Source organism: Geotrypetes seraphini, chromosome 18, assembly GCF_902459505.1.
Source record: "Geotrypetes seraphini chromosome 18, aGeoSer1.1, whole genome shotgun sequence".
In the NCBI taxonomy this organism is placed as follows: domain Eukaryota; kingdom Metazoa; phylum Chordata; class Amphibia; order Gymnophiona; family Dermophiidae; genus Geotrypetes; species Geotrypetes seraphini.
This window is the reverse complement of record NC_047101.1, coordinates 7,743,035-7,768,495: the sequence shown is the minus strand read 5'-3', so window position 1 is coordinate 7,768,495 and position 25,461 is coordinate 7,743,035. Positions and strand designations below refer to the sequence as shown.

The following is a 25,461-nucleotide window of genomic DNA, read 5'->3' as shown; positions in this document are numbered from 1 at the left end:
ATTCTGAATGGAATGTTGCTACTCTTTGGGTTTTGGTCAGATACTAGGGACTTGGATTGGCCACCTTGAGAATGGGCTACTGGGCTTGATGGACCATTGGTCTGACCCAGTAACGCTATTCTTATGTGATATCATTATCCACAATATAGGAGTCAACTCTTCTGGGGTGGGGGGATGCTAAACCCAATGCAAATTACTCCACCACGATACAGTCAAGGAGTTTGCTCACTATTAGAGGTGTTCAAGCCCCCACATCATCAGCTCGCATGACCCACCCAATTGAGGCAGGTACCTTGAAAACCTGACTGACAAGGGGGTCTCTGAGGACCATTTTAGGAACTGGGTTTTATGCAGCAATAAGAGTAAATGATATAATGGCCAAACCAATAAATTACTCAAAACTCCTCAATACACAATTGTTCATTAATGTTAACTTGTCTTGATTGAGGAGTAACTGTGAACTTAATTTTTGATGATTTGTCCCTCTTTTGTACTGTTTTAAGTATTGTGTATGACTCAGGGATCTCAAAGTCCCTCCTCGAGGGCCGCAATTCAGTCGGGTTTTCAGGATTTCCCCAATGACTATGCATTGAAAGCAGTAAATGCACATAGATCTCATGCATAGTCATTGGGGAAATCCTGAAAACCCGACTGGATTGCGGCTCTCGAGGAGGGACTTTGAGACCCCTGGTGTATGTGGATATACTGTAAACCAGCTAGGAACTAGACTAGTGGTTCCCAACCCTGTCCTGGAGGACCACCAGGCCAGTCGGGTTTTCAGGCTAGCCCTAATGAATATGCATGGAGCAGATTTGCTTGCCTGTCTCTCTCATGCATCTTCATTAGGACTAGTCTGAAAACCCGACTGGCCTGGTGGTCCTCCAGGACAGGGTTGGGAACCACTGACACGAGACGGTATAGAAATTTTATAAATAAATTCTTTTATATAGGTATATTCCTTAGATCTCCAGCGCTCTTTTCCCAGTAACATTTCCTGATGGACTTTCGGCTAATTCTTGATGAGTAGCAGGGGCCTCTGTTGGAGAAGAAACCATATTTCTGAAGTTTCTTTTACAGTGGATGCCCAAGCCCACGTCCTCTATGTGGTCTGATTCTTTGTGCCAGATCATGTCCCCAGAGACCCGCATCGCCATGATGCTCTGATCTTGCAAACAAGCCAGATGAAATTCAGTTAGCAGCCCTGTTTTTGGGTTAGCTTTGGCATTAGAGCCCTGGGCTGAAGTGGGAGTAGCTTATGCAACCTGATCAGCTGGCTCTGAATCTGTCTCTTTACTTGCAAGTATGTTAAATATCTTGCAACCGTAGGGCTAGCACTGGTTATAGCATTAGAATAGCACATAGGTCAAGGTTAATTTATTGGATTGACCGCCTAGGGTGAAGCCATCAAAGGAGGAAAGGAAATACAATGTTATAAGAACAGTTATAGCAATCTTGCTGTGTCCCTCATAGAAACCTGATGGCAGATAAAGGCCCAAAGGGCCCATCCAGTCTGCCCATCTTCAGCATCCACTATCTCCTCCTCTCCCTATTGGCTAAGGCTCTTAACATTTGCATCTCCTCTCCCTATTGGCTAAGGCTCTAAACAACTGCATTGTGATGCCCACTCCCGCCACAAACAACACCCCCAGCGATGGACACATGCAAATTTAGTGAATCTTCGCTACTCTCCGCCAACCTCATTTGCATGAGCGTTTTGGGGAGAATGATTCGCTTTTTTAAAATTGATACTATAACGGCAGAGACAGCAACCCATTGGTTTTTAATGTGATTTTGGAGAATCTAGGCCATAGTGAAAGACAGAGAGAGGGAAAAGGAAAGAGAAAGCTGCAGAGAGATAGTAAGACAGAGAGAGAGGGGTGAACGGAAAGAGAAGGCTGCAGAGAGATAGGAAGAGATAGGAAAGGGAAGAGATGGCTGCAAAAAGTAGGAGAGAAAGAGGGGAGAGGGAAGAGATGGCTGCAGAGAGAGGGAAAATGGAAGGGATGGATGCTGAGAGTGGAAGAGCAAGAGGAGAGAGATGGCTGCAGAGAGATAGTAAGAAAGAAAGGGAAGAGAAGGCTGAAGAGAGAGAGGGAAGGGAAGAGACAGCTAAAAAGAGTGAGGGAAAGAGAAGAGAAGGCTGCAGAGAGATAGTAAGAAAGAAAGATAGGGAGGAAAGGGAAGAGACATCCCCAGTCCACCTCAGAGAGAGAAAGAGGGAAGAGATGGCTACAGAGAGTAAGAAAGGGAAGAGACGGCTGAAGAGAGAATGAGGGGGGGGGAAGGGAAGAGATGGCTGCAGAGAGACAGTAAGAGATAGGGGGGAAAGGGAAGAGACAGCCCCAGTCCACCCTCAGAGAGAGAAAGAGAGATGGCTGCAGAGAGACAGTAAGAGATAGGGAGGAAAGGGAAGAGACAGCCCCAGTCCACCCTCAGAGAGAGTAAGCAAGGGAAGAGACGGCTGAAGAGAGAAGGGGGGAGGGGAAGGGAAGAGACAGCCCCAGTCCACCCTCAGAGAGAGAAAGAGGGGAAGAGACAGCTGAAGAGAGAGGGGCAAGAAAGGGAAGAGACAGCCCCAGTCCACCCTCAGAGAGAGAAAAAGGGGAAGAGACAGCCCCAGTCCACCCTCAGAGAGAGAAAGAGGGGAAGAGACAGCCCCAGTCCACCCTCAGAGAGAGAAAGAGGGGAAGAGACAGCCCCAGTCCACCCTCAGAGAGAGAAAAAGGGGAAGAGACAGCCCCAGTCCACCCTCAGAGAGAGTAAGCAAGGGAAGAGACGGCTGAAGAGAGAAGGGGGGAGGGGAAGGGAAGAGACAGCCCCAGTCCACCCTCAGAGAGAGAAAGAGGGGAAGAGACAACCCCAGTCCACCCTCAGAGAGAGAAAGAGGGGAAGAGACAGCCCCAGTCCACCCTCAGAGAGAGAAAAAGGGGAAGAGACAGCTCCAGTCCACCCTCAGAGAGAGAAAGAGGGGAAGAGACAGCCCCAGTCCACCCTCAGAGAGAGAAAGAGGGGAAGAGACAGCCCCAGTCCACCCTCAGAGAGAGAAAAAGGGGAAGAGACAGCCCCAGTCCACCCTCAGAGAGAGTAAGCAAGGGAAGAGACGGCTGAAGAGAGAAGGGGGGAGGGGAGGGGAAGGGAAGAGACAGCCCCAGTCCACCCTCAGAGAGAGAAAGAGGGGAAGAGACAGCTGAAGAGAGAGGGGCAAGAAAGGGAAGAGACAGCCCCAGTCCACCCTCAGAGAGAGAAAAAGGGGAAGAGACAGCCCCAGTCCACCCTCAGAGAGAGAAAGAGGGGAAGAGACAGCCCCAGTCCACCCTCAGAGAGAGAAAGAGGGGAAGAGACAGCCCCAGTCCACCCTCAGAGAGAGAAAAAGGGGAAGAGACAGCCCCAGTCCACCCTCAGAGAGAGAAAGAGGGGAAGAGACAGCCCCAGTCCACCCTCAGAGAGAGAAAGAGGGGAAGAGACAGCCCCAGTCCACCCTCAGAGAGAGAGAAAGCAGGTCAGCAGCTACGTGGTGCGCGCGCGCTCCCGAGGCCGCCGCCGGCGTGCGCGCACTCGCCCCTCGTCGGCCCGTCCTCCCGTCCGCTGCGCCGCCAGATCCCCGGCCGGCCCAGGGGCTCCCGTCCGCTTCCCGCCTCTCCGTCGCCCCCGCCATGGCGGACCAGAGCAGCAGCCGGTACCAGCAGGTAAAAGGGCCGGGCGGGAGGCGTCGCTTCCGGGGTGGCCGCTCGGGAGTCGCTCGTCGCAGCGCTTCGGGCCTCCTCGGAGGCCGCCGGGCATTTGGGCGTCGGACGGACGCCGAGAATTCCATCCCCTCCCCTCCCCCCACGGATTCTCATTTGCTGCCCCTTCACTTTTCTCCCAGGGGAGCTGAATTGGTTCAGGGGCTCAACGCATTTATTGCTCCCTGTCTGTCCTGGGGGGACACACAGTGCGTCTAATGCAGGGATCTCAACGTCCCTCCTTGAGGGCTGCAATCCAGTCGGCTGTTCAGGATTTCCCCCATGAATATGCATGCACATAGATCTCATGCATATTCATGGAGGAAATCCTAAAAACCTGATTGGATTCCGACCCTCAAGGACCGGAGTTGCCCATGTCTGAGCTAGGTGCATTTGGAATCGTTGCTATAGAGCAGGGATAAAGTCCCTTCTTGAGGGCCGCAATCCAGTCGGGTGTTGAGGATTTCCCCCATGAATATGCATTGAAAGCAGTGCATGCACATAGATCTCATGCATATTCATGGAGAAAACCTGATTGGATTCCGACCCTCAAGGACCGGAGTTGCCCATGTCTGAGCTAGGTGCATTTGGAATCGTTGCTATAGAGCAGGGATAAAGTCCCTTCTTGAGGGCCGCAATCCAGTCGGGTGTTGAGGATTTCCCCCATGAATATGCATTGAAAGCAGTGCATGCACATAGATCTCATGCATATTCATGGAGAAAACCTGATTGGATTCCGACCCTCAAGGACCGGAGTTGCCCATGTCTGAGCTAGGTGCATTTGGAATCGTCGCTATAGAGCAGGGATCTCAACGTCCCTCCTTGAGGGCTGCAATCCAGTCGGGTGTTCAGGATTTCCCCCATGAATATGCATTGAAAGCAGTGCATGCACATAGATCTCATGCATATTCATGGGGGAAAGCCTAAAAACCTGATTGGATTCCTGTTCTCAAGGACCGGAGTTGCCCATGTCTGAGCTAGGTGCATTTGGAATCGTCGCTATAGAGCAGGGATCTCAAAGTCCCTCCTTGAGGGCTGCAATCCAGTCGGGTGTTGAGGATTTCCCCCATGAATATGCATTGAAAGCAGTGCATGCACATAGATCTCATGCATATTCATGGTGGATATCCTGAAAACCTGATTGGATTCCTCTTCTCAAGGACCGGAGTTGCCCATGTCTGAGCTAGGTGCATTTGGAATCGTCGCTATAGAGCAGGGATCTCAGTCCCTCCTCGAGGGCCGCAATCCAGTCGGGTGTTGAGGATTTCCCCCATGAATATGCATTGAAAGCAATGCATGCACATAGATCTCATGCATATTCATGGTGGATATCCTGAAAACCTGATTGGATTCCTCTTCTCAAGGACCGGAGTTGCCCATGTCTGAGCTAGGTGCATTTGGAATCGTCGCTATAGAGCAGGGATCTCAGTCCCTCCTCGAGGGCCGCAATCCAGTCGGGTGTTGAGGATTTCCCCCATGAATATGCATTGAAAGCAATGCATGCACATATATCTCATGCATATTCATGGGGAAAACCTAATTGGATTCCGACCCTCAAGGACCGGAGTTGCCCATGTCTGAGCTAGGTGCATTTGGAATCGTCGCTATAGAGCAGGGATCTCAAAGTCCCTCCTTGAGGGCCGCAATCCAGTTGGGTGTTGAGGATTTCCCCCATGAATATGCATTGAAAGCAGTGCATGCACATAGATTTCATGCATATTCATGGTGGATATCCTGAAAACCTGATTGGATTCCGACCCTCAAGGACTGGAGTTGCCCATGTCTGAGCTAGGTGCATTTGGAATCGTCGCTATAGAGCAGGGATCTCAGTCCCTCCTTGATGGCCACAATCCAGTCGGTTGTTCAGGATTTCCTCCATGAATATGCATTGAAAGCAGTGCATGCACATAGATCTCATGCATATTCATGGGGGAAATCCTAAAAACCTGATTGGATTCCTGTTCTCAAGGACCGGAGTTGCCCATGTCTGAGCTAGGTGCATTTGGAATCGTTGCTATAGAGCAGGGATCTCAAAGTCCCTTCTTGAGGGCCGCAATCCAGTCGGGTGTTGAGGATTTCCCCCATGAATATGCATTGAAAGCAGTGCATGCACATAGATTTCATGCATATTCATGGTGGATATCCTGAAAACCTGATTGGATTCCGATCCTCAAGGACTGGAGTTGCCCATGTCTGAGCTAGGTGCATTTGGAATCGTCGCTATAGAGCAGGGATCTCAGTCCCTCCTTGATGGCCACAATCCAGTCGGGTGTTGAGGATTTCCCCCATGAATATGCATTGAAAGCAGTGCATGCACATAGATCTCATGCATATTCATGGGGGAAATCCTAAAAACCTGATTGGATTCCTGTTCTCAAGGACCGGAGTTGCCCATGTCTGAGCTAGGTGCATTTGAAATCGTCGCTATAGAGCAAGGATCTCAAAGTCCCTTCTTGAGGGCCGCAATCCAGTCGGGTGTTGAGGATTTCCCCCATGAATATGCATTGAAAGCAGTGCATGCACATAGATCTCATGCATATTCATGGGGGAAATCCTAAAAACCTGATTGGATTCCTGTTCTCAAGGACCGGAGTTGCCCATGTCTGAGCTAGGTGCATTTGAAATCGTCGCTATAGAGCAAGGATCTCAAAGTCCCTTCTTGAGGGCCGCAATCCAGTCGGGTGTTGAGGATTTCCCCCATGAATATGCATTGAAAGCAGTGCATGCACATAGATCTCATGCATATTCATGGGGGAAATCCTGAAAACCCAACTGGATTGCGGCCCTCAAGGAGGGACTTTGACACCCCTGGTCTAATGAACTTGGGGCAATGGGGGGATTAAGTGACTGCCTGGGGTCACGAGGAGCGGCGTGGGTTTTCGGGCTGTAGATTTAACCACTGCGCAGTTCCCTTTCTTGTAAATCGCTGAGTCTGCCTCTGAGTTACAATAAGCTCCTATCTCTAAGAGTTTACAGTTTGGCACTTGAAGCAGCGGGAGATAAAGAGTGACATTCTCAAAACAAACAGAATTTAAAACGGCAAAAAACCTCCTAAATACACACCGGAATTGCACCTAATGCCGGAAGTGGCGTTCGGTGACCTAAAGCGCCTACATAGGCTCAATTCACGGCGTAGATAGATGCCAGAAATGTAGGCCTAGAAAACCCTGGCGTATATTTCCAGCACCTAAGTTTTGCGGAGGCGCAATTCTCTATAGGGCACCATTGCATGACTGACCCACAATTGGCGGCTGCTGATATCGGCACCCTATAGAGAATACTGGCCAAAATGACTTGCCCAAGATCACAAGTATCTTCGGTGTAGGGTCAAAGATTTGAAATTTGAATCCTTGCCTTCATATTTCTCAGCCCATTTCTTTAACCCCTTGTAGTTAGTGTACCTTAAGAATTCCTGGTGGTTCAGCGGTGAATTGTGGCAGGAGCAACCTTTCTTTGCTCCTACCTGTGCAGAATCGCTAGCTAATTGAACTCGTGGCAGCCAGTTAGCTAGTGACTCTGCACAGCCTGGGGCAAAGGAAGGTTGCTCCTGCCGGACCACCTGAGATACTTTAGGTACGCAGGGGAGGCAGGAGTGAGATATAAATAATTAGAATCGTGCTGGGAGAGGAGGCAGGAGGGATCCCGGCTACCGCTGGGCCACCAGGTCTCATGGCAGGCCCGGCAGAAGCTTACAAACAGGTTCAGGAGGGGGGGCGGGTCAGTGCTGACCCGAATATACACCGAGACCCCCATTTGTTTTGCCTAATAATCTCAGTTTATATTCAAGAATATACGGTATCTCTCATTCCAAAGGCTAGGAGCAGTACCACATATTGTTTTAAAGTTACATGGCAGACAAGTGAAATTCCTTGGAAGACACAACCTAAGTCCTTTGCAGATTGACATAATCCCCAAGTATGCAGGCAGCAAACAATTGTTAATTTAATAAACAAAAGATGGCAACTGGTTTCCTAACCCAGCCTGAAGGGGAAACCAGTGAAGCTGAATCAAAAACAGAGCTGCTGCAGTGTTTTGCAATACCTACAGGAAATAAATTGGCCTACCGGTCAATCCCAGTTTTGGGGAGCTGATTGACTGAGCTTGTTGTGGTTGTGTACATGCTATATTTCTGTTTTTGTGTTATAAGCAGTTTTGCTTGATGTCTGATTTTATGTGTTTTGTAAGTATTGTTATCCACTGAGAGAAGGATGTATTTTCTGGATCAGTGGATTATACATTTTTGTGAAATAAATACACTAAATTATAGTAATCTAGATGTGACACGGCCGTAAGCTTTATTCAGCTTTATATGCCTGAATCTAGCATAGCAGTAGAAGGCCATAAAAAGCTTCACAATGTCTCCCCAAAGAATGCCAAAAATAGGTGAACAGAAGTACAAAGTAGTACTGGAATTCCCTCCAGTCTACTCGCCCGCAGCAGCTTGGTTTTTATTAGATATGACAAGGAAATATAATTGATATTGCTACTATCAGATTATGTGATACAATTTAAATTCTGTCACCCTTTCTTAAAATCGTCTTCATTCCCTTTCTTGATTTTTACCTGTTGGCTGCCGGTGGAAACTAGAGAGTTGCGCGGGGACAGAAATCCCACCCGTCCCCGCCAGGATCCTCTCCGTCCCCACCCGTCCCCGCCAGGATCCTATCTGTCCCCGTCAGGATCCACTCCGTCCCCACCCATCCCCGCAAGGAATTACTTCCATCCCCGCCCGTCCCCATAAAAAGCAGCAATTACTTCTGACAGGATCATCAATACACAGTTCTTTTGCTGTTTTCCTTGTGGAATCTCTTTGGTGGAACCCTTTTTTTGTTTTCTGTTCAGGTAATTAACTTATAAACCCCCTCTTTTACTAAGGCTGACGTGTCCATTATATTATATGGACGAACCCTGCTTCCAAAGCCTTCCATCCCCGTGGGAGTCCCGTTAGCTTGAGGGGGGTCCCGTGGGAGTCCTGGGATCCCCGTTCCTGCGACCCCTCCAAAAATGCCCCCCAGGGGAGAAGCAGTTCCAACAGCTGTACATTAGTTCATTGCACCCTTCGCAAAATGAGATGTAAGAGAAGGCAACCTCACACACATACATTTACATGCAGAGGAGGTATTCCATGAGTCACGCTTTCCTCACTTGCTTTGAAATTCATGGATTAGGTTTAAATCTATTTATTGGTTTTTATAAAGCACACATGAAAATGGTCAACAGCTGCACATTACACACATATAGGGGTCCTTTTATTAAGGCGCGCTAAATGCTAAGGCATCCGTTATATTTTAGGGGTGCCTTAGTATTTAATGCATGCGCTAAATTGGTTAGCACGCCTTAATAAAAGGACCCCATAGTCTCAACCTATTAAAATTCATGTATTAAAGAGAGAGCTGCTGACTGTTCAGCTTGTGATAACTTGTGGGGGGTGTAGGGAAATAGTACAGAATTATGCGGCCTAATTAAAATTGTTAAGTAGGCGAACATACCGTAATAGATAGAAACATAGAAATAGACGGCAGATAAGGGCCCACGGCCCATCCAGTCTGCCCACCCTAATGTCCCTCCCCTACCTTTGCCCTGTGAATAGATCACATGTGCCGATCCCATTTGGCCTTAAAATCAGGCACGCTGCTGGCCTCAATCACCTGTAGTGGAAGACTATTCCAGCGATCAACCACTCTTTCAGTGAAAAAGAATTTCCTGGTGTCACCTCGTAGTTTCCCGCCCCTGATTTTCAACGGATGCCCTCTTGTTGTCGTGGGACCCTTGAAAAAGAAGATATCTTCCTCCGCCTCGATGCGGCCCGTAAGATACTTGAACGTCTCGATCATGTCCCCCCTCTCTGCGCTCCTCGAGTGAGTATAGCTGTAATTTGTCAGCTCAGCTTTCTTGTCTCCTTTAAGAGAAAGTGTCGTCCTACCATGGTGATAGCTCTTTACTGCTGTTCGACATTTTCTCGCCAAAACAGCTGGGCGCAAACAAAGTAATAATTTCAATTTACATTTTTTTTTTAACTTTGTGTGTTTATGAATGGTTCTTTTATGTGATGAACTGGATGTTTCCCGATGGGGCATCCTCCAGAGGTTTCTGAATTGCTCAGATTGCCTTGCCTTCCTAAATTCCAGGATAAGAACATAAGAATTGCCAATGCTGAGTCAGACCAGTGGTCCATCATGCCCAGCAGTCCGCTCACGCGGCGGCCCTCTGGTCTAAGACCAGCGCCCTAACTGAGACTAGCCCTACCAGCGCTTGTTCAACAGAAACTTGTCTAACTTTGTCTTGAATCCCTGGAGGGTGTTTTCCCCTATAACAGCCTCTGGAAGGGCGTTCCAGCTTTCTACCACTCTCTGGGTGAAGAAGAACTTCCTTACGTTTGTACGGAATCTATCCCCTTTCAACTTTAGAGAGTGCCTTCTTGTTCTCCCTACCAGGATCCTTCAGTGGCTGCATTTGACAGGAAGGAAGATGTTGTGTACTGACCATGACAACATTTTTGAGTTTCAAGATTTTATGGGACACTTTCATATCGCATCCATTTCATATGGATAGGGAGATTTTATTATATGATAGTGTCAGCGTGATATTGTTCTTGTCTAAGCTCTGCATGGGCCAGCAATAAAGGTTAACATTGGCTATGTCCTTTGAACTATAAACATATCAGATGCGTCTTTCAAATGAGGAGCATCGGAGAGGTAGTTTGTCTCTGTCCTTATAGATGTGGGGAGGCTGTTCCAAGTTCTTGTGGCTGTGCAAGTGAACCGAGTGTTGGATACCCACTGGTTTAAACTATCCGGCACCATCTACCGCGCCCTCAACTCCAACTCTCCTGAACAAATAATCTACTTGTTCTCTGACTTCTCCTTCACGTCTTCCAGAATCAACATCACTCGTCAACGGATCATCCCGAGAAGTGGAATATAAATGATTCTCAACCCTGTCCTGGGGGCCCCCCAGCCAGTTGGGTTTTCGAGATCTCCCTAATGAATATGCATAAGACACATTTGCATGCCTGTCTCCTCCATTATATGTAAATCTCTCCCTTATGTGCATATTCATTAGAGATATCCGGAAAACCCAACTGGCTGGGGGACCCCTAGGATAGGGTTGAGAACCACTGCTTTAAACAAAATCCGAGCATTTACGAGTAGGCAGAAATGGGGTCATGCCGCAGATAAACACAATAGCGCTAGTATTTGAATTTTTAGATATAATTACCTTTCTAATTCCGATCAAAACGACACTTGGCTTTGTGTGTGTGGTGTTTAAACGTAGCTTTATTTCCTTAGGTTGGAGCTTCATTTTTTCAGGGTTGATTTGTATGCAGCACGTGTTTTCAGTTTTTGCTTGCGTCTTAGGGAATCTTAGAAAACTCATCAAGTTACCATAGTAACAGATCCTGAGAGGTAGAGATGTGAATATTTCTTGCACGTTGCCAGTGAGTGATCTATTCAGCAGTTCTTGCCATGCACAACAGTTCTTAATACTGTATGTTCTGTATTACAGACTAGACGATATAAAACGATGAGGTGAAAGGTGATTCATTGTGTCAGTGTTTCTAAGGCATATAAAATTACAGCAACTCTTTTATTCTCATCTTTGCCAGATAAGTCCATATGAATGAATTATGACTGTCCCGTCAGCAAATGGAGACAGCTAAACTGTATGTAGGCGAATTCTCAGTTTTCAGCATATACAGTAGATGCATGGACTGAGAAAGCAATGATGAATGTCCCATGTGGCAGAGGCCCTAATGGGTCGTCTTCCACAGTGAAAGCCAAGGGCTGGGGCAACACTCGGGCAGAGCTTAACTTGTTTCCATAATGAATCAGTCTTCCAAGACCTATGACAGATATTAGTCACCTTTTTTTCCAAATCTAACTTTAAAAAAATGTTGAGAAAAAATAATATAGCTAAAAGGATGAATTAATGCCATAGTTATTTGCAGTTCCTTTCTGGATCCTACCCATGTTTAAAATCTACTTCCTTTTTGGTGCATTTTGGTTCTATCAGCAGTGTAAGAACAAAGCTCGCCATAATTATACGGTGAGCCTCAAGGGTATGGTTCAAACCTACCCTGACCTCAGTGTTGTGTTAAGGCTTGTTTAGGGGGAATTGTTTGTCATAGCTTTTTCTTGAATACGTATAGGAGGGAGAGCTTTTAATAGGGGGCTCTGTGGCCAGGGAGACTCTAGAAGGTCTGAGGCTCCTTGAGGCTGACTGCTCTAGCTTAAAGCCAACTCTCCTCAAGATAGACGTTTGGAAGACCCACATTCATAAATGTTCATGGTGCTAGATCACACCGCATAAAGACTATTGGCTGACATCACAGTGCATAGGTCAGCAGTCAGACTGGTCTTTGGTTGCAAGCACTCCTTGAAGTCAACCAGTGGGAAGCTAGGGTTGACTTTGTTCATTACTTGTTGGGAAAATATCGGTATCATAGGCAGATGTTGAGAGATCATTAAAAGAATGGGAAATTTCTACTTACCTTTCTTTGAATCCTGCTAGAACCCACCTATGGGTGCTATGGGCAGTCAAGGATTTTTGGTCTGCCAAATGCTTTCTGTAGCTTTGCAAAGTGTGATGACCACAGGAAAGATTGATGAGGCTACCCTTCTAGAGTGCTTGAAGTTGGGTTGAGAATTGAAGATTTACAGTAGAATTGTGCATAATTTATAGTTTAAGGATTATACATTTCTGATGAAGCACTTTATATAATGTATGAATACCAGTTGGTCTGAATCGAGTTCCAGGTTGTGTTTTAGTGGTGGATCTATATTTGGGAGGAATTTCTTCTGTGTGGAAGGTGAGATGCAAATAATAGGTTTCTAGAGAATATCTGAAACCGTACTATATTAGATGGAAAACTAGCTTGGAGAAGCTGAGGCAGCACTCAAGAGGCAATGACTCATTCATCCTGCCGTTTTGGTTTTGTTAAAATGTACTTTAACTGAATTTTGCATGACTGAAACCAGTGGGGGAAACCCCCCTCCCCTCCGTGCTGCATTTAGTTTGTAATGCACATTGGTGTTGCATTACATTGACAACAATAATTAACTTGTTCAATATTTTTAATTGAAAATGCAATGTATTTACATTTTAATGTGTGTGATAATTACCTTTTGAAATATCGCCAGTATTTTTCATCAGGGAGTGTTAATTGCCTTTATTCTTTCAACATTTTTCTCATTTCTCCCTTGGTTTGAACTTAATCACTGGCCAACACTCATTGTGGTGAATCAAATGTTAGACCTGTTTTGGGGTATATTTGACCTGCTGCTTCCAAAAATGGCACCAGTTTTCTCCCATCAGCTCTAGTTTTTGGAATTCTGAACATGTGGCATATATCTCTCTTCACTCTGCTCTCCCATTAAAAAATCAGGATATTTTAATGTAGTGGTTAAATTAATCTTTCAAGCAAGAAGGAAACATATTAAAAATTAAAAGAAAAGTGTACAACATGAAAATCTACTTATTTCATACCAAAAGCACAAGTTTATGATACAAACTTTCCAGTCATTCGACACCCAAGAAGCGACCATCCCGCCTAAGATTCCAACACTAGTCTGCCATCATGTGTGCATCCCATCTTCCTTGCTATCTGGCTTCCACTGTGGTGAAATCTTCGCTTCAGTCACCAAGGCTCTCTGGAAAGCGATCTAAGTGACTGTGCGGAATAGATAATGGACTTTAACACTCACGTTTCAGCCAAGCCTGTTGTAATGAAAGAGCATATCTTCTACTGCTGCCTCCTTGTTGCCAAAAACGTTTTTCACAGCAAGAACAAATGAAGACCAGGCACACGATTCGATTTCATTCTTTGATGCTATGAAATGTGGGTCATTTATAAGTTGTCTGATCTGTGATCCATCAAAAATTCCTGCCTTCAGTTTTTTCATGGTACGTCCAGGTAACATATGCGTTATGTATTCAATGCACGAACAGTCTTTATTCAAAGCCTTTACAAATTGTTTCATCAGGCCTAGCTTTATATGTAGATTCTGTCTTGTGCTACCAAAGATTTTTGTCCTCCAACCACCATATATTCCCTCGGAAGCCAATCTTTTTTTGCCCAATGTTCACGATTGGCTCTACTATCCCATAAACATATCTAAGAAACTAATGCAGTCTATCCAATGCAATTTTCTGAATCGGTGCCCCAAATAACCCCAGGAACAGGTCAAAAACCCAAGGCACCAAGAATTTTGTGGTTGTTGGCCTGTGTTATAAAGAAAAGCTTAAACCAATGTTTTGGTCTCATCAGCTGATCAGGGTGTTATGATGAGACCGTATCATGTATTTAAATTTGATGGTTTACCTTTCCATTATCACATCAGAGAATTTAGAATAAAATTTAGGGAAACAAAGGAGGAGGAGAGACTAAACAAACTACAGCTCTACACTCTAGAAGAACATAGGGAGAGGGGAGACATGATTGAGACATTTAAATACATCACAGGACGTATCGAGGTGGAAGATGACCCTCTGCCACTAGAGGGCATCCGTTCAAACTCAGGGGCGGGAAATTTCATGGCGACATCAGGAAGTATTTCTTCACAGAAAGAGTGGTTGACCGTTGGAATGAGCTTCCAGCGCAGGTGATCGAGGCCAACAGCGTGCTGGACTTCAAGAATAAATGGGATACCTATGTGGGATCCCTACGAGGGTCGAACTGGAACATCGGTCGCTAGGTATAGAGGATGGGTCAGCAGATTTGATGGGATGATCGAGACCTGCATCGTGTTGGACTTTAAGAATAAATGGGACTTTAAAAATAAATGGGATGCCTATAGGGGATCCCTAAGAGGGTCAATCTGAATAAATAGTCACTAGGTATAGACTTAAGAGGAAGGGTCAGTAGGGTGGGCAGACTTGATGGGCTATAGCCCTTTTCTGCCGTCATCTATGTTTCTATGTAAATGTCACCCGCCGGTAATAGTGTGCACTCTTCTTAAAGAGTGGTATGCACGAAGTACACCCTCTTTTAGGGAAGCACCCTTTTAGGAAAGAGGGCACACGATTGATGGCATTCATTGAAAACAAAACCAATTCTAAGCAAAAAGCAGGAACATTTTCTGGGTGTCTGATTTTTAGTTTGTTTTGAAAGTTGGTTATATTGCCTTAACTAGTTGCCCTTAAATGGTTATGGGGGTAAAGTGAGCTGTGTAAAGTCAGAGTGTCTCTTCACGGCAGAAACGAGCTTTGTACTTGCATTGCAAAACTCCTGTAGTGGTGCAAGAAACCTGTAGTGAAGCAGAGTTTAGCTTTAGTGACGATCGCATTTGTCAAACAATGCAGAAAATGGCTCACCGTCTGGTTTTCTGCATGATCGCTCATTTCTTGATCCAACCATACAAAGAAGTTTCAAGTTTCAAGTTCAAGTTTAATAGTTCATTTGATTAATCGCTTAATCGTAATTCTAAGCAATGTACAATTTAAAATACATTCAGAGGGAAACAATACATTACAGATTTTAAATAATAACATTAAATTAAAAATAGTCCAACATACTCATAACATAAGGCAATAAAGGGAAGCGAAATACAATTCATGATAGAAAAGCAGAACAAAAAAGGGAAAATACATGAGGAAAACAATGAAATATAATAGAAAAAAACCCAATAATCATAAAATTAATAGATTTAATATCCAAAGGCATCTTTAAAGAGAAATGTTTTTAGATTACTTTTAAATTTTCCCAGATCATGCTCATTTCATAGGTAAATTGGAAGAGCGTTCCAAATCTGTGGAGCGGTTACAGAAAAAATAAACTGCCGTCTTGTGTTGATAATCTTGAGCGAAGGAATAGTCAGTAAATTTTGTTCGTTAGATCTTAAGGCTCTTCAAGGATAGTAAGGGATTAGTAGTTTATACATGAATGCCGGTGTTTTATTGAGAAGAGATTTAAAAGTGAGCAAGCAAAGTTATCCGATGAGTGACTGGAAGCCAATGTGCAGTTTTTAAAAGAGATGTAACATGATCGGATTTTCTGGATTTGGTTATAAGTTTAATTAATATTAAAATGCCATGTAAATGAGTAGCAACTTCAATTATGTTAAACTTCCAGTCTTCTTTATACGTCTTCCGGTTATTGAATAGCCACCTATGCTACTACTTTAATGTAAATGAGTACAGCATCAATTATGCTCTAACATGGCTTCCCAATGCATTAACAAAAAAGTGATTGCTTTTAGCGATCCATAAAAGCGACTGCTCAAGACCCCTTTTTTTAATGGGCACAGATGTTATACATCCGCCTACTGGTACAATCTTCCATCCTCAGCATTCTTGACTACTGCAACATCATTTACTTTAACGTCATGAAAAAAACCACCAGGAGACTAAAAATAATCCAAAACACCGCCATGCATCTCGTTTTCGGCCTAAAGAAATGGGAACACGTCGCCCCCTTCTACCACCAACTACACTGGCTGCCATTCGATTCAAGAGCCCTTTTTAAATTCGCATGCTTCTGCTACAAATCGGTAAATGGTTCTTCACCAAGCTACATCAATCCCCACTTTAACCTCTATCACATAAACAAGAAATCCCGTAGAACTCAACTGTTCGCCTTCCCCTCGCTAAAACTCTGTCACTTTAAAAGATTCATAGACAAAACCTTCGCCTACCAAGCAGCCAAGCTCAACCCATGGCTGGCCCAAATGATACTCGAGGCCCCCTCCTACCTCGACTTCAGAAAATCACTCAAAACTTACCTATTCAGCAAACAAGACCCCTAACGGCCCCACCCGTTCATATTAACACTTCGCCCCCCCCTTCCTCCCCCCCTGCTCTCCTCCCCCCTCATAATAGCTTCTCTCTTCCCTATCTTCAACAAGCTCCCTCCATCCTCTGTCAATTTCGGTTTTACCTGTTACATAATTGATAATTTGTTTGTAAATCTGCTTGTAAACGTAGATCCTAATCTAACTGATGTAAACCGCCTAGAACTCGCCGGGTATGGCGGTATATAAAAATAAAATTATTATTATTATTATTATTACATGCACAGTATCTGCTCCATTAGGAAAAAATGACCCCCCTGCTGATGACAGCCCTCCCCAGCGAACCAACGAACACAGCACTGAGATGCCGTCCCCCGGGATACAGAGGGAAGAGCCTAAGGCCCTGATAGGTGTCTGAGCCAATCAGATGCCCAAGGCCCCTCCCCTTGCATCACATAATGCACCAGGGAGGGAAAAGCCCACCTTTTTGGAGCGGTGGCCCTATAAGCAGGACGGACTGAGCTTCCATCCTGCTCCAACATTTTTAAGAAGGTACCAGGGGGGTTGGGGGGTGGTGGGGACCTCCGGTGGGAAGCAGGGAATCATTGGAGCTAAGAGTGCCTTTGTGTTTGGATTTGGATAGGAATCCTGCAGTGAATTAAAAACGTAATTCAATACTCGTTTTGGACAGAACAAGCAAAGCCTGAATTGTCGGTATGAGATACAAGCTGCAACACCCAATAGTTTTTGTGCAGGCTATGCTTTCTCTTCCTTGTTTTTCTCTTTGGATAAAGCAGACAAAGTGAAAAAAGAAATGCCACACATTTAAGTGGAAGAGCACTCAAGTGTAAACAAAGTTCTTGTGACTGTTACTGTTTTGCCCTGCACAAAACAGGATATATAGGATTTATTGCATTTACTCAGCCAAATAAAACACAAACATGGTCCACACAATCAGCTAGTCAAGCAAATATAATCTATACATAAAATAACAAGTGGTTTCCATAAGCCCTAGGATTTGTTTTTGCAAAGGAAGCTTTTGTAATAGATTTTAACAGGGACTGCAGCTCTGTTGTAGCTTAATTTTCTCAGTTGCACATATAGGACCTGTGACTCCTTCGCTGCAATATCCTGTGGAATAGGCAGGACATCTTTGTTGCTTGGGGTCATTCAGAAGCCATTGCTGCAAATGCCAAGACCCACAGAGGAAACATGGCGGTAGATCCTTCTAGCTTCCAGTTTGGATTTGGACAGGGATATTAAAATTGTGCTCTGCTTGATATTACTTTCTGGTAACCTGTACATTTTCTCTTTAGTTACAGAATGAAGAGGAGCCTGTGGAGGCCACACAAGCATCCCCTGATTTCCCTCCACCATACAGCAGCATTGTTGATGGGGAGAATGCAGGTAAAGGCACTTTTCTGGGTGTGTTTGCAAGGTTGGGGGTGGGTAAAAGGAGCAGGTCAACTGGTTTTCGTTGTGCTAGATTCACGACCCGTGCCCGATCCGGGCAGGTCCGATGGATTCTTCAAAGCCTAATATGCAGATGGGGGCGATCGGAGGAACGCCCCCATCTGCCAGCATGGATCGCTGGTGTGCAATCCCGACGCATGCGCAGCCCATCTTTAGATGGTCTGCGCATGCGTCTAGACCCATCTGAGCTGCAACTTTAAAAAAAAACTTTTTAGCCCAGCGAGCCCGTGGTTTTAACCCGCTTAAACCCGTGGGTTAAAACCACGGGCTCGCAGTGCGGGGAAGGGCAAGAGAAATTCGGGATAGCAAGCAGGAGAAAACCGGGAGCGAGCGGGCAGGAGAGATGGGGAAACTCACTTTGATAAACGAGCATTTTGGATTATGAGCATGCTCTTGGAACGGATTATGCTCGTAATCCAAGGTACCACTGTATGTCACACGGATTGTGTGGTCAAACATTTTCCACATTGTAAGTACCCAACTGCCCCCTTTCTTCCCTACAACCCCACCCTACATTCAACAGTGGTTATTGATGATATTAGAGCTCTCCTACAAGAAGAGCAGTACAGTAAGACAAAAAGGCCCTCCAATTGCACACCATGCCCCGCTCCTCCCTCTCTCACAGCCTAACAAACAATTATCATGGATGACAACAGCGAATAAAGAACATAAAAAGATGACCTCAAATACGACACCTGCTCTAATTAAAGGGTATTGAAAATCAAGCTCTGGCCCCAGGGCTCAGAGAATCTAGATAAGCTCCCCAAGTTAGTAAGAATTTTCTCTGCCTCTTAGGATAGCCTTACACAGCTCGAGCTTCCTCTACAACCAAGGTATGTACCCGACTTCTCCGTTTCCAATAAGAGGGCAATTCTTTGGCGTTCCAAAATTGTAATATACACTTTCTAGCCACCAAATCAATGTTCCCCCTCTAGGGCCTGTTTGCTCGCCCCTAACGCCGGCCCTGGGTAGTTTGGGAAGTTGTCCTACAATATCAGCTGTGACTATAGTGTGTTAATCTTATCTTAATAAATATGCATGGGATGAGCAGCTAAGCTGTTCATATGCCTAAAGGTTGCTGGAGACAGAAAGCTACTACTGGATATTCCTGGGGGAATAAAGAAAAGCTTGATTAGAAAAAGAAATGAGCATAAGCCTGACTCTTTTTTTCTTTTCAGTCTTGCTGAAGATTTCTGGTCCACCTAGCCTGTATTTGTCATCTCTCTAGCAGTTGCAGCTTCAAGAAAAACAGAAATCAGTTTCCGTCCTTTTCAGCCTTTATTAAGATGTGAAAACACAATTAAACTTGTGGCTGTGTTTGCTACACAAAGCCAGGCATGTGAAAGCCACAGCTGGCCTATCTCTCATAGATGTCATTGGCACCGTGCTTTATCAGTGACATATAATGGCAGGATAAAGTTGGCCTTTTTGGTGCTACTGCTCTTATCTCCTTGTTTCTTTATAAACTTTACAGCATTTTTTGACTACAAAGATGAGTCAGGCTTCCCCAATCCTCCCTCTTATAATGTGGCCACCTCACTGCCCAGTTATGATGAAGCTGAGAGAACCAAGGCCGAAGCTACCATCCCGCTGGTTCCTGGAAGAGTGAGTATTTGACTTTTTTCACTGGTATCTCATAATCGAAAAGTGTAATGAGAAACCCACTTAAGAACATAAGAATTGCCATACTGGGACAGACTGAAGCCCAGTAACCTGTTTCCAGCAGTGGCCAACCCAGCTCACAGGTCCCTGGCAAGATCCCAAGAAGTAATATAAATTCCTTAGCAGGAGGAGTGCCAGCCAATAGGACCACCTGTTAATCAGTTTCTCTATCTCCGCCTGCTGGTAGATGTGGGCTATCCCATTGCTCTCTGGATTAATCTGCTGCGTCTAAAGGAAAGGAAATTAACAGGTAAGAACATCATTTTTCCATTTTTGCTGCTTATCCTAGGAATAAGCAGTGGATTTCCCCAAGCCATCCTCAATAATGGCCTATGGACTTCTTTTTTAGGAAATCATCCAAATCTTTTTTAAATCCTGCTAAGCTAACTGATTTCACCACATTCTCCAGCAATGAATTCCAGAGTTTAATTACACATTGAGTAAAGAAATAGTCTTTCTGATTTGTTTGAAATCTACTACAATCAACTACTTAGTAGCTTCATTGAATGCCCCCTAGTCCTAGTATTTTTGGAAAGGATAAACAAGCGACTCACATCTACCCTTTCTGCTCCACTTAGTATTTTATAGATCTCTGTCATATCTCCCCTGAGCCATCTCTTCTCCATGCTGAAAATATCACCTTACGGGGGGACGTTGTTCTATTGGGGGACTTCAACATGCCTGATGTAGACTGGAACACACTCTCAGCGACAACTTGTGATAGCAGGAGGATATTGACGTCCATAAGGGGAGTACGGCTCAAACAATTGGTACTAGAGCCCACTAGAGCCCAGGCCATCCTGGACCTGGTACTTACGAACGGGGAAAGTGTCTCAGAGATCTCGGTGGGAGAACCGCTAGCCACCAGTGACCATAACATGGTTTGGATTAACCTTAGGAAAGGCTTTCCTAGATCACAAACAAAAACAAGGGTACTCAACTTCCGGGGTGCTGACTTCGCACAAATGGCAGACTTCGTCCATCAGACGCTTCAGGTTCAAGAAAGAACGGATAATGTGGAGGTTATGTGGTCAACCTTGAAATCGACCCTTCAGGAGGCAACTATCCGCTACATAAAATCAGTAACTAAACAACAAAGAAGAAAGAAACCCCAATGGTTCACTGATAGGGTCTCGCGCCTCGTCAAGGAGAAGAAAAGAGCATTTCTCTCATACAAACGCACCGGGGAAAAAGAAGCAAACATTGAATACAGGACAAAGTCTGCAGCAGTCAAAACGGCAGTTAGGGAGGCCAAACTTCGAAGGGAAGAAACTCTAGCGAAGAACATCAAGAAAGGGGACAAATCATTCTTCAGGTACATTAGTGACAGGAAAAAGAACGCAAACGGGATAGTACGCCTTAGAACGTCAGACGGGAATTATGTGGAAACAGATTCTGAAAAAGCCAAACTACTGAATGATTACTTCTGCTCGGTCTTTACCTGCGAGGCACCAGGACACGGGCCACAGCTGGAAGCAATGCAAAACAAGGAAGACCCATTTCAGAATTTTGAGTTCACACCAGCTGATGTTTACAGAGAACTGTCAGGACTCAAGGTGAACAAAGCCATGGGACCGGACGAGTTGCATCCAAGAGTGCTCAGGGAACTAGGCGATGTTCTGGCAAAACCGTTAGCCATGCTCTTCAATCTCTCCCTAAGTACAGGGAGAGTACCCCTGGACTGGAAAACAGCAAACGTCGTTCCTCTGCACAAAAAGGGTTGCAGAGCAGAGGCAGCGAACTACAGACCTGTGAGTCTCACATCAATAGTGTGTAAACTCATGGAAACTCTACTCAAAGGTAAATTAGACTCGATATTGGATGAAGGGAATCTAAGGGATCCCTGTCAACATGGATTCACAAGAGGCAGGTCATGCCAATCTAATCTTATAAGCTTCTTTGATTGGGTGACAGGAAAACTAGACTCAGGAGAGGCTCTGGACATAGTATACTTGGATTTCAGTAAAGCTTTCGACAGTGTCCCACACCGTAGACTATTAAACAAGATGAAATCAATGGGGTTGGGTGAGAAACTAACTGCATGGGTCAATGATTGGCTGAGTGGAAGACTTCAGAGGGTGGTGGTCAACGGCACCCTCTCTGAGACTTCGGAGGTGACTAGCGGAGTGCCGCAGGGCTCAGTCCTGGGACCATCCCTTTTTAACATATTCATAAGAGACCTAACCCGGGGGCTTCAGGGTAAAGTATCACTGTTTGCCGATGATGCCAAACTGTGTAACATAGTAAGTGAAAGCAACCTCAAGGACAGTATGACGCAGGATCTGATCACGCTGGAAAACTGGTCCTCGACATGGCAGCTGGGCTTCAACGCTAATAAATGTAAGGTCATGCATCTCGGCAGCGGAAATCCATGTAGAACATACTCCTTGAATGGAGAAACGCTAGCTAGAACGTCAGAGGAACGGGACTTGGGGGTAATCATCAGTGCAGACATGAAAGCTGCTAAACAAGTAGAGAAGGCCTCATCTAAGGCAAGGCAAATGATTGGATGTATCAATCGAAGCTTTGTCAGCCGCAAACCTGAAGTCATAATGCCACTCTACAGAACCATGGTGAGACCTCATCTGGAATACTGTGTGCAATTCTGGAGGCCACATTACCGGAAAGACGTGCTTCGAGCTGAATCGGTCCAGCGGATGGCCACCAGGATGGTCGCCGGACTCAAGGGTCTCTCATACGAAGAAAGACTGGGCAAACTGCAGCTCTATACCCTGGAGGAGCGCAGAGAACGGGGCGACATGATTGAGACATTTAAGTACGTCACTGGTCGCGTCGAGATGGAAAACGATATATTCTTTCCCAAGGGACCCTCGGTCACAAGGGGGCACCCCCTCAAACTCAGAGGGGGGAAATTTAGTGGTGACACAAGGAAGTATTTCTTCACGGAAAGGGTGGTAGATCACTGGAACAAACTTCCGGTGCAGGTGATCAAGGCCACCAGCGTGCTTGATTTTAAGAATAAATGGGACATACACGTGGGATCCCTACAAGGGCCAAGTTAAGGAACAGGGTCACTAGCACTCAATGGGGTGGGTCAATAGAGTGGGCAGACTTGATGGGCTGTGGCCCTTTTCTGCCGTCATCTTTCTATGTTTCTATGTTTCTAACCTAGGCGCTTTTGCCTTTCTCATGGGGAAGTCATTCCATTCCTTTTATCATATTCGTTGCCTTTCTCTGTACCTTTTCTAATTCCGCTATATCTTTTTTGAGATTACCAGGGGGTCCCCAAAGTCTCTCCTTGAGGGCCGAATCCAGTCGGGTTTTCAGGATTTCCCCAATGAATATGCATTGAAAGCAGTGCATGCACATAGATCTCATGCATATTCATTGTGGAAATCCTGAAAACCCGACTGGATTCGGCCCTCAAGGAGGGACTTTAGGGACCCCTGGCATATGTTGTACAAGGTGTGTAAATCAGAAACAAAGCTGTCCTCCTCAAGGGCCGCAATCCAGTCGGGTTTTCAGGATGTCCCCAATGAATATGCATGAGATCTATTAACATACAATGAAAGCAGTGCATGCAGATAGATCTCATGCATATTCATTGGGGACATCCTGAAAACCCGACTGGATTGCGGCCCACAAGGAGGGACTTTCACACCCCTGCAGTAGAGCATTAGCATACCATTGTCCGTGGTCTTCTGTGACTTTACAGTGATTCATTCTCTACCGTGCTGTTAATATTAGGTGGACTGAAACAGCTGATTTAATTTCTCCTCTGCCTTAGGATGAAGATTTTGTGGCCAGAGATGATTTTGATGATGCTGACCAGCTGAGGATAGGGAATGATGGCATTTTCATGCTGACCTTTTTCAGTAAGTACAGTGGACATTGAGAGACTTCAGTCGAACATCCTTGTCTATCACCATAAGGCTTCAATTGTGTGAACAGAAACATAGAAAGTGATGGCAGATAAAGACAATATGGCCTTTCCAGTCTGCTCTACAGTCACTTCCTCACCCTTGGATACACTCTGGGGTGGATTCTATAATGGGCATCCCAATTATAGGCACCAGTAGGTGTCCTACCGCTGTCTAGCATGCAGTAGGGATGCACGTTAAAAAAAACCAAACAAAAAACAGAGGAAGGACACCTACACTGTAGGCGTTTCTCATGGTTTCTCCCAGAAGTGGGCCTACATTTCAAATAGTTGCGGCAGCTCTGATCGTGGCAAGAGAATCCCACTTACGAAGTCCCAGCAGGAGGGAGGCCCATTCCAACCCCCCCAACTGGCAACACCCCTCCCTCCAGACCCCCCAAATCTATGGGCCCCTCCCACAGCCCCCCTAAGTCCCTTGAGTGCACTCCTCCCCCCTCCCCCCTCCCCGGTACCTCTGTAGTTGAAAGTCCAGCCAGAGGAATGCTTACACCCTTTGGCCATCAGGCCCGCCACTGCAAAATGGCAGGCCTTCTCTTTCCCGGTGCATTCTAGGATGTACTGGGGCGAGGGCCTGATGCCCCGATTGGCTTAGATGCCTAAGGCCCCTTCATAGGCGCGATGCTCTAACTGGCGCCTGCACCATGGGTGTCGGTTAGAGAATTGGAGTTAATGGACAGACGCAATTCTCAGCCACTTTTTAGGCGGCTGCTGAGATCCTCATCATCAGCTCTGAAGTGTTGTAGTGGCCACATTAGTCCTCCATATGCAAAGAAGTGATCTTTGTGATTGCAAAAGCTCATATGCAACGCCTGTGTCTCCTTTTCATCTTGGTCAAATAAATTCCTTTTATATTGCATACTTGCTGATAATGTTGCTGTCAGGCCTGAATTCTTGTAAGATATGAAATTGATCTAGTCCATGTATTTTTCCCCAGTGGCATTCCTCTTCAACTGGATTGGATTTTTCTTGTCCTTCTGTCTGACCACCTCAGCTGCTGGGCGATATGGTGCCATATCTGGCTTTGGCCTCTCTCTTATTAAGTGGATCCTGATTGTCAGGGTAAGTTGTTATCGCAGCGCTGTTGAAAATTGAGCCCTAGGTTATTCCAGATGTGGATTTCTCTTTAGGCATACAGAGGTTCGACTGCAGATCAAATGATAGTCCTGTAAAGTGTTATAAAGCACATCATCTATGAAAGCAATTGCCAGCCACACATAACAGAACTCTATAGGCAATATATTATGTTACTTAACTCTTGTATTCCATCAACTCGCACCAAGTGGTTCAAACTAAAGCAAATAACAAATAGAGAATACAACAAAATGAAAAGCAAATATATCAAAACAAGCATCAGCAATTAAGAAAAATCTATAATATTGTTTTTTTTTTTTTAATTGTTATGGAAGGAAAGATAAGAAGATGAAGCTCAGATGGAAGGGAAGGCGAAAAATAAACTGCTTGATACTGGAAAGAATCCGTCAATATTTTGTTTGTACCTAACCCCAGAAAACAAAGGAAAAATTAAGAGAAAAGGGTTTCTAGCACTAGAATAATCATAATGTGAGGAGAAGTTGAATAAGCTCAGCAGATATTCAGGGATGGCCCCAAACATCTTAAATGTCATACAAACTAGTTTGAAAAGAATACGTTCTCATACAGGACGCCAATGAAGAGGAATCGGAACAGGAGAAACTGTTTTAACCGAAAGATAAGTTTGGCAGCAGTGTTTTGAAGTATCTGTAATTTAGAATACTGTTTGATCGAGAGAGAAGCAAAAAGACTATTACAATAGTCTAGATGTGAAAAAATGAAAGCCTGACCCAGCAAAGTGAAGTGATTCTCATCAAAATAATGGCAAATCTTACAAAGCTGGATGTAACTTAAACACAGTCTGTACTAAGTGACCAACCTGAGATTCAAGAGAGAGAGAGAGAGAGTAGAATCCAGAATACAGTGGTACCTCGGTTTATGAGTG

At 45.2% G+C, this 25,461-nt stretch overlaps 1 protein-coding gene across 1 annotated transcript in view; it reads left to right on the top strand.

Annotated features, from left to right (window-relative positions):
• The first annotated feature begins 3,529 nt into the window (after positions 1-3,529).
• Positions 3,530-25,461, top strand: part of NDFIP1 (Nedd4 family interacting protein 1) — a 32,802-nt gene continuing 10,870 nt past the window's right edge. The window contains exons 1-5 of the mRNA XM_033927493.1: positions 3,530-3,686; positions 17,767-17,857; positions 19,398-19,528; positions 23,334-23,421; positions 24,421-24,545. Coding sequence (XP_033783384.1) covers positions 3,654-3,686; positions 17,767-17,857; positions 19,398-19,528; positions 23,334-23,421; positions 24,421-24,545 — 468 coding nt within the window. The 5' untranslated portion in view covers positions 3,530-3,653. The remainder of the gene's footprint in view (positions 3,687-17,766; positions 17,858-19,397; positions 19,529-23,333; positions 23,422-24,420; positions 24,546-25,461) is intronic.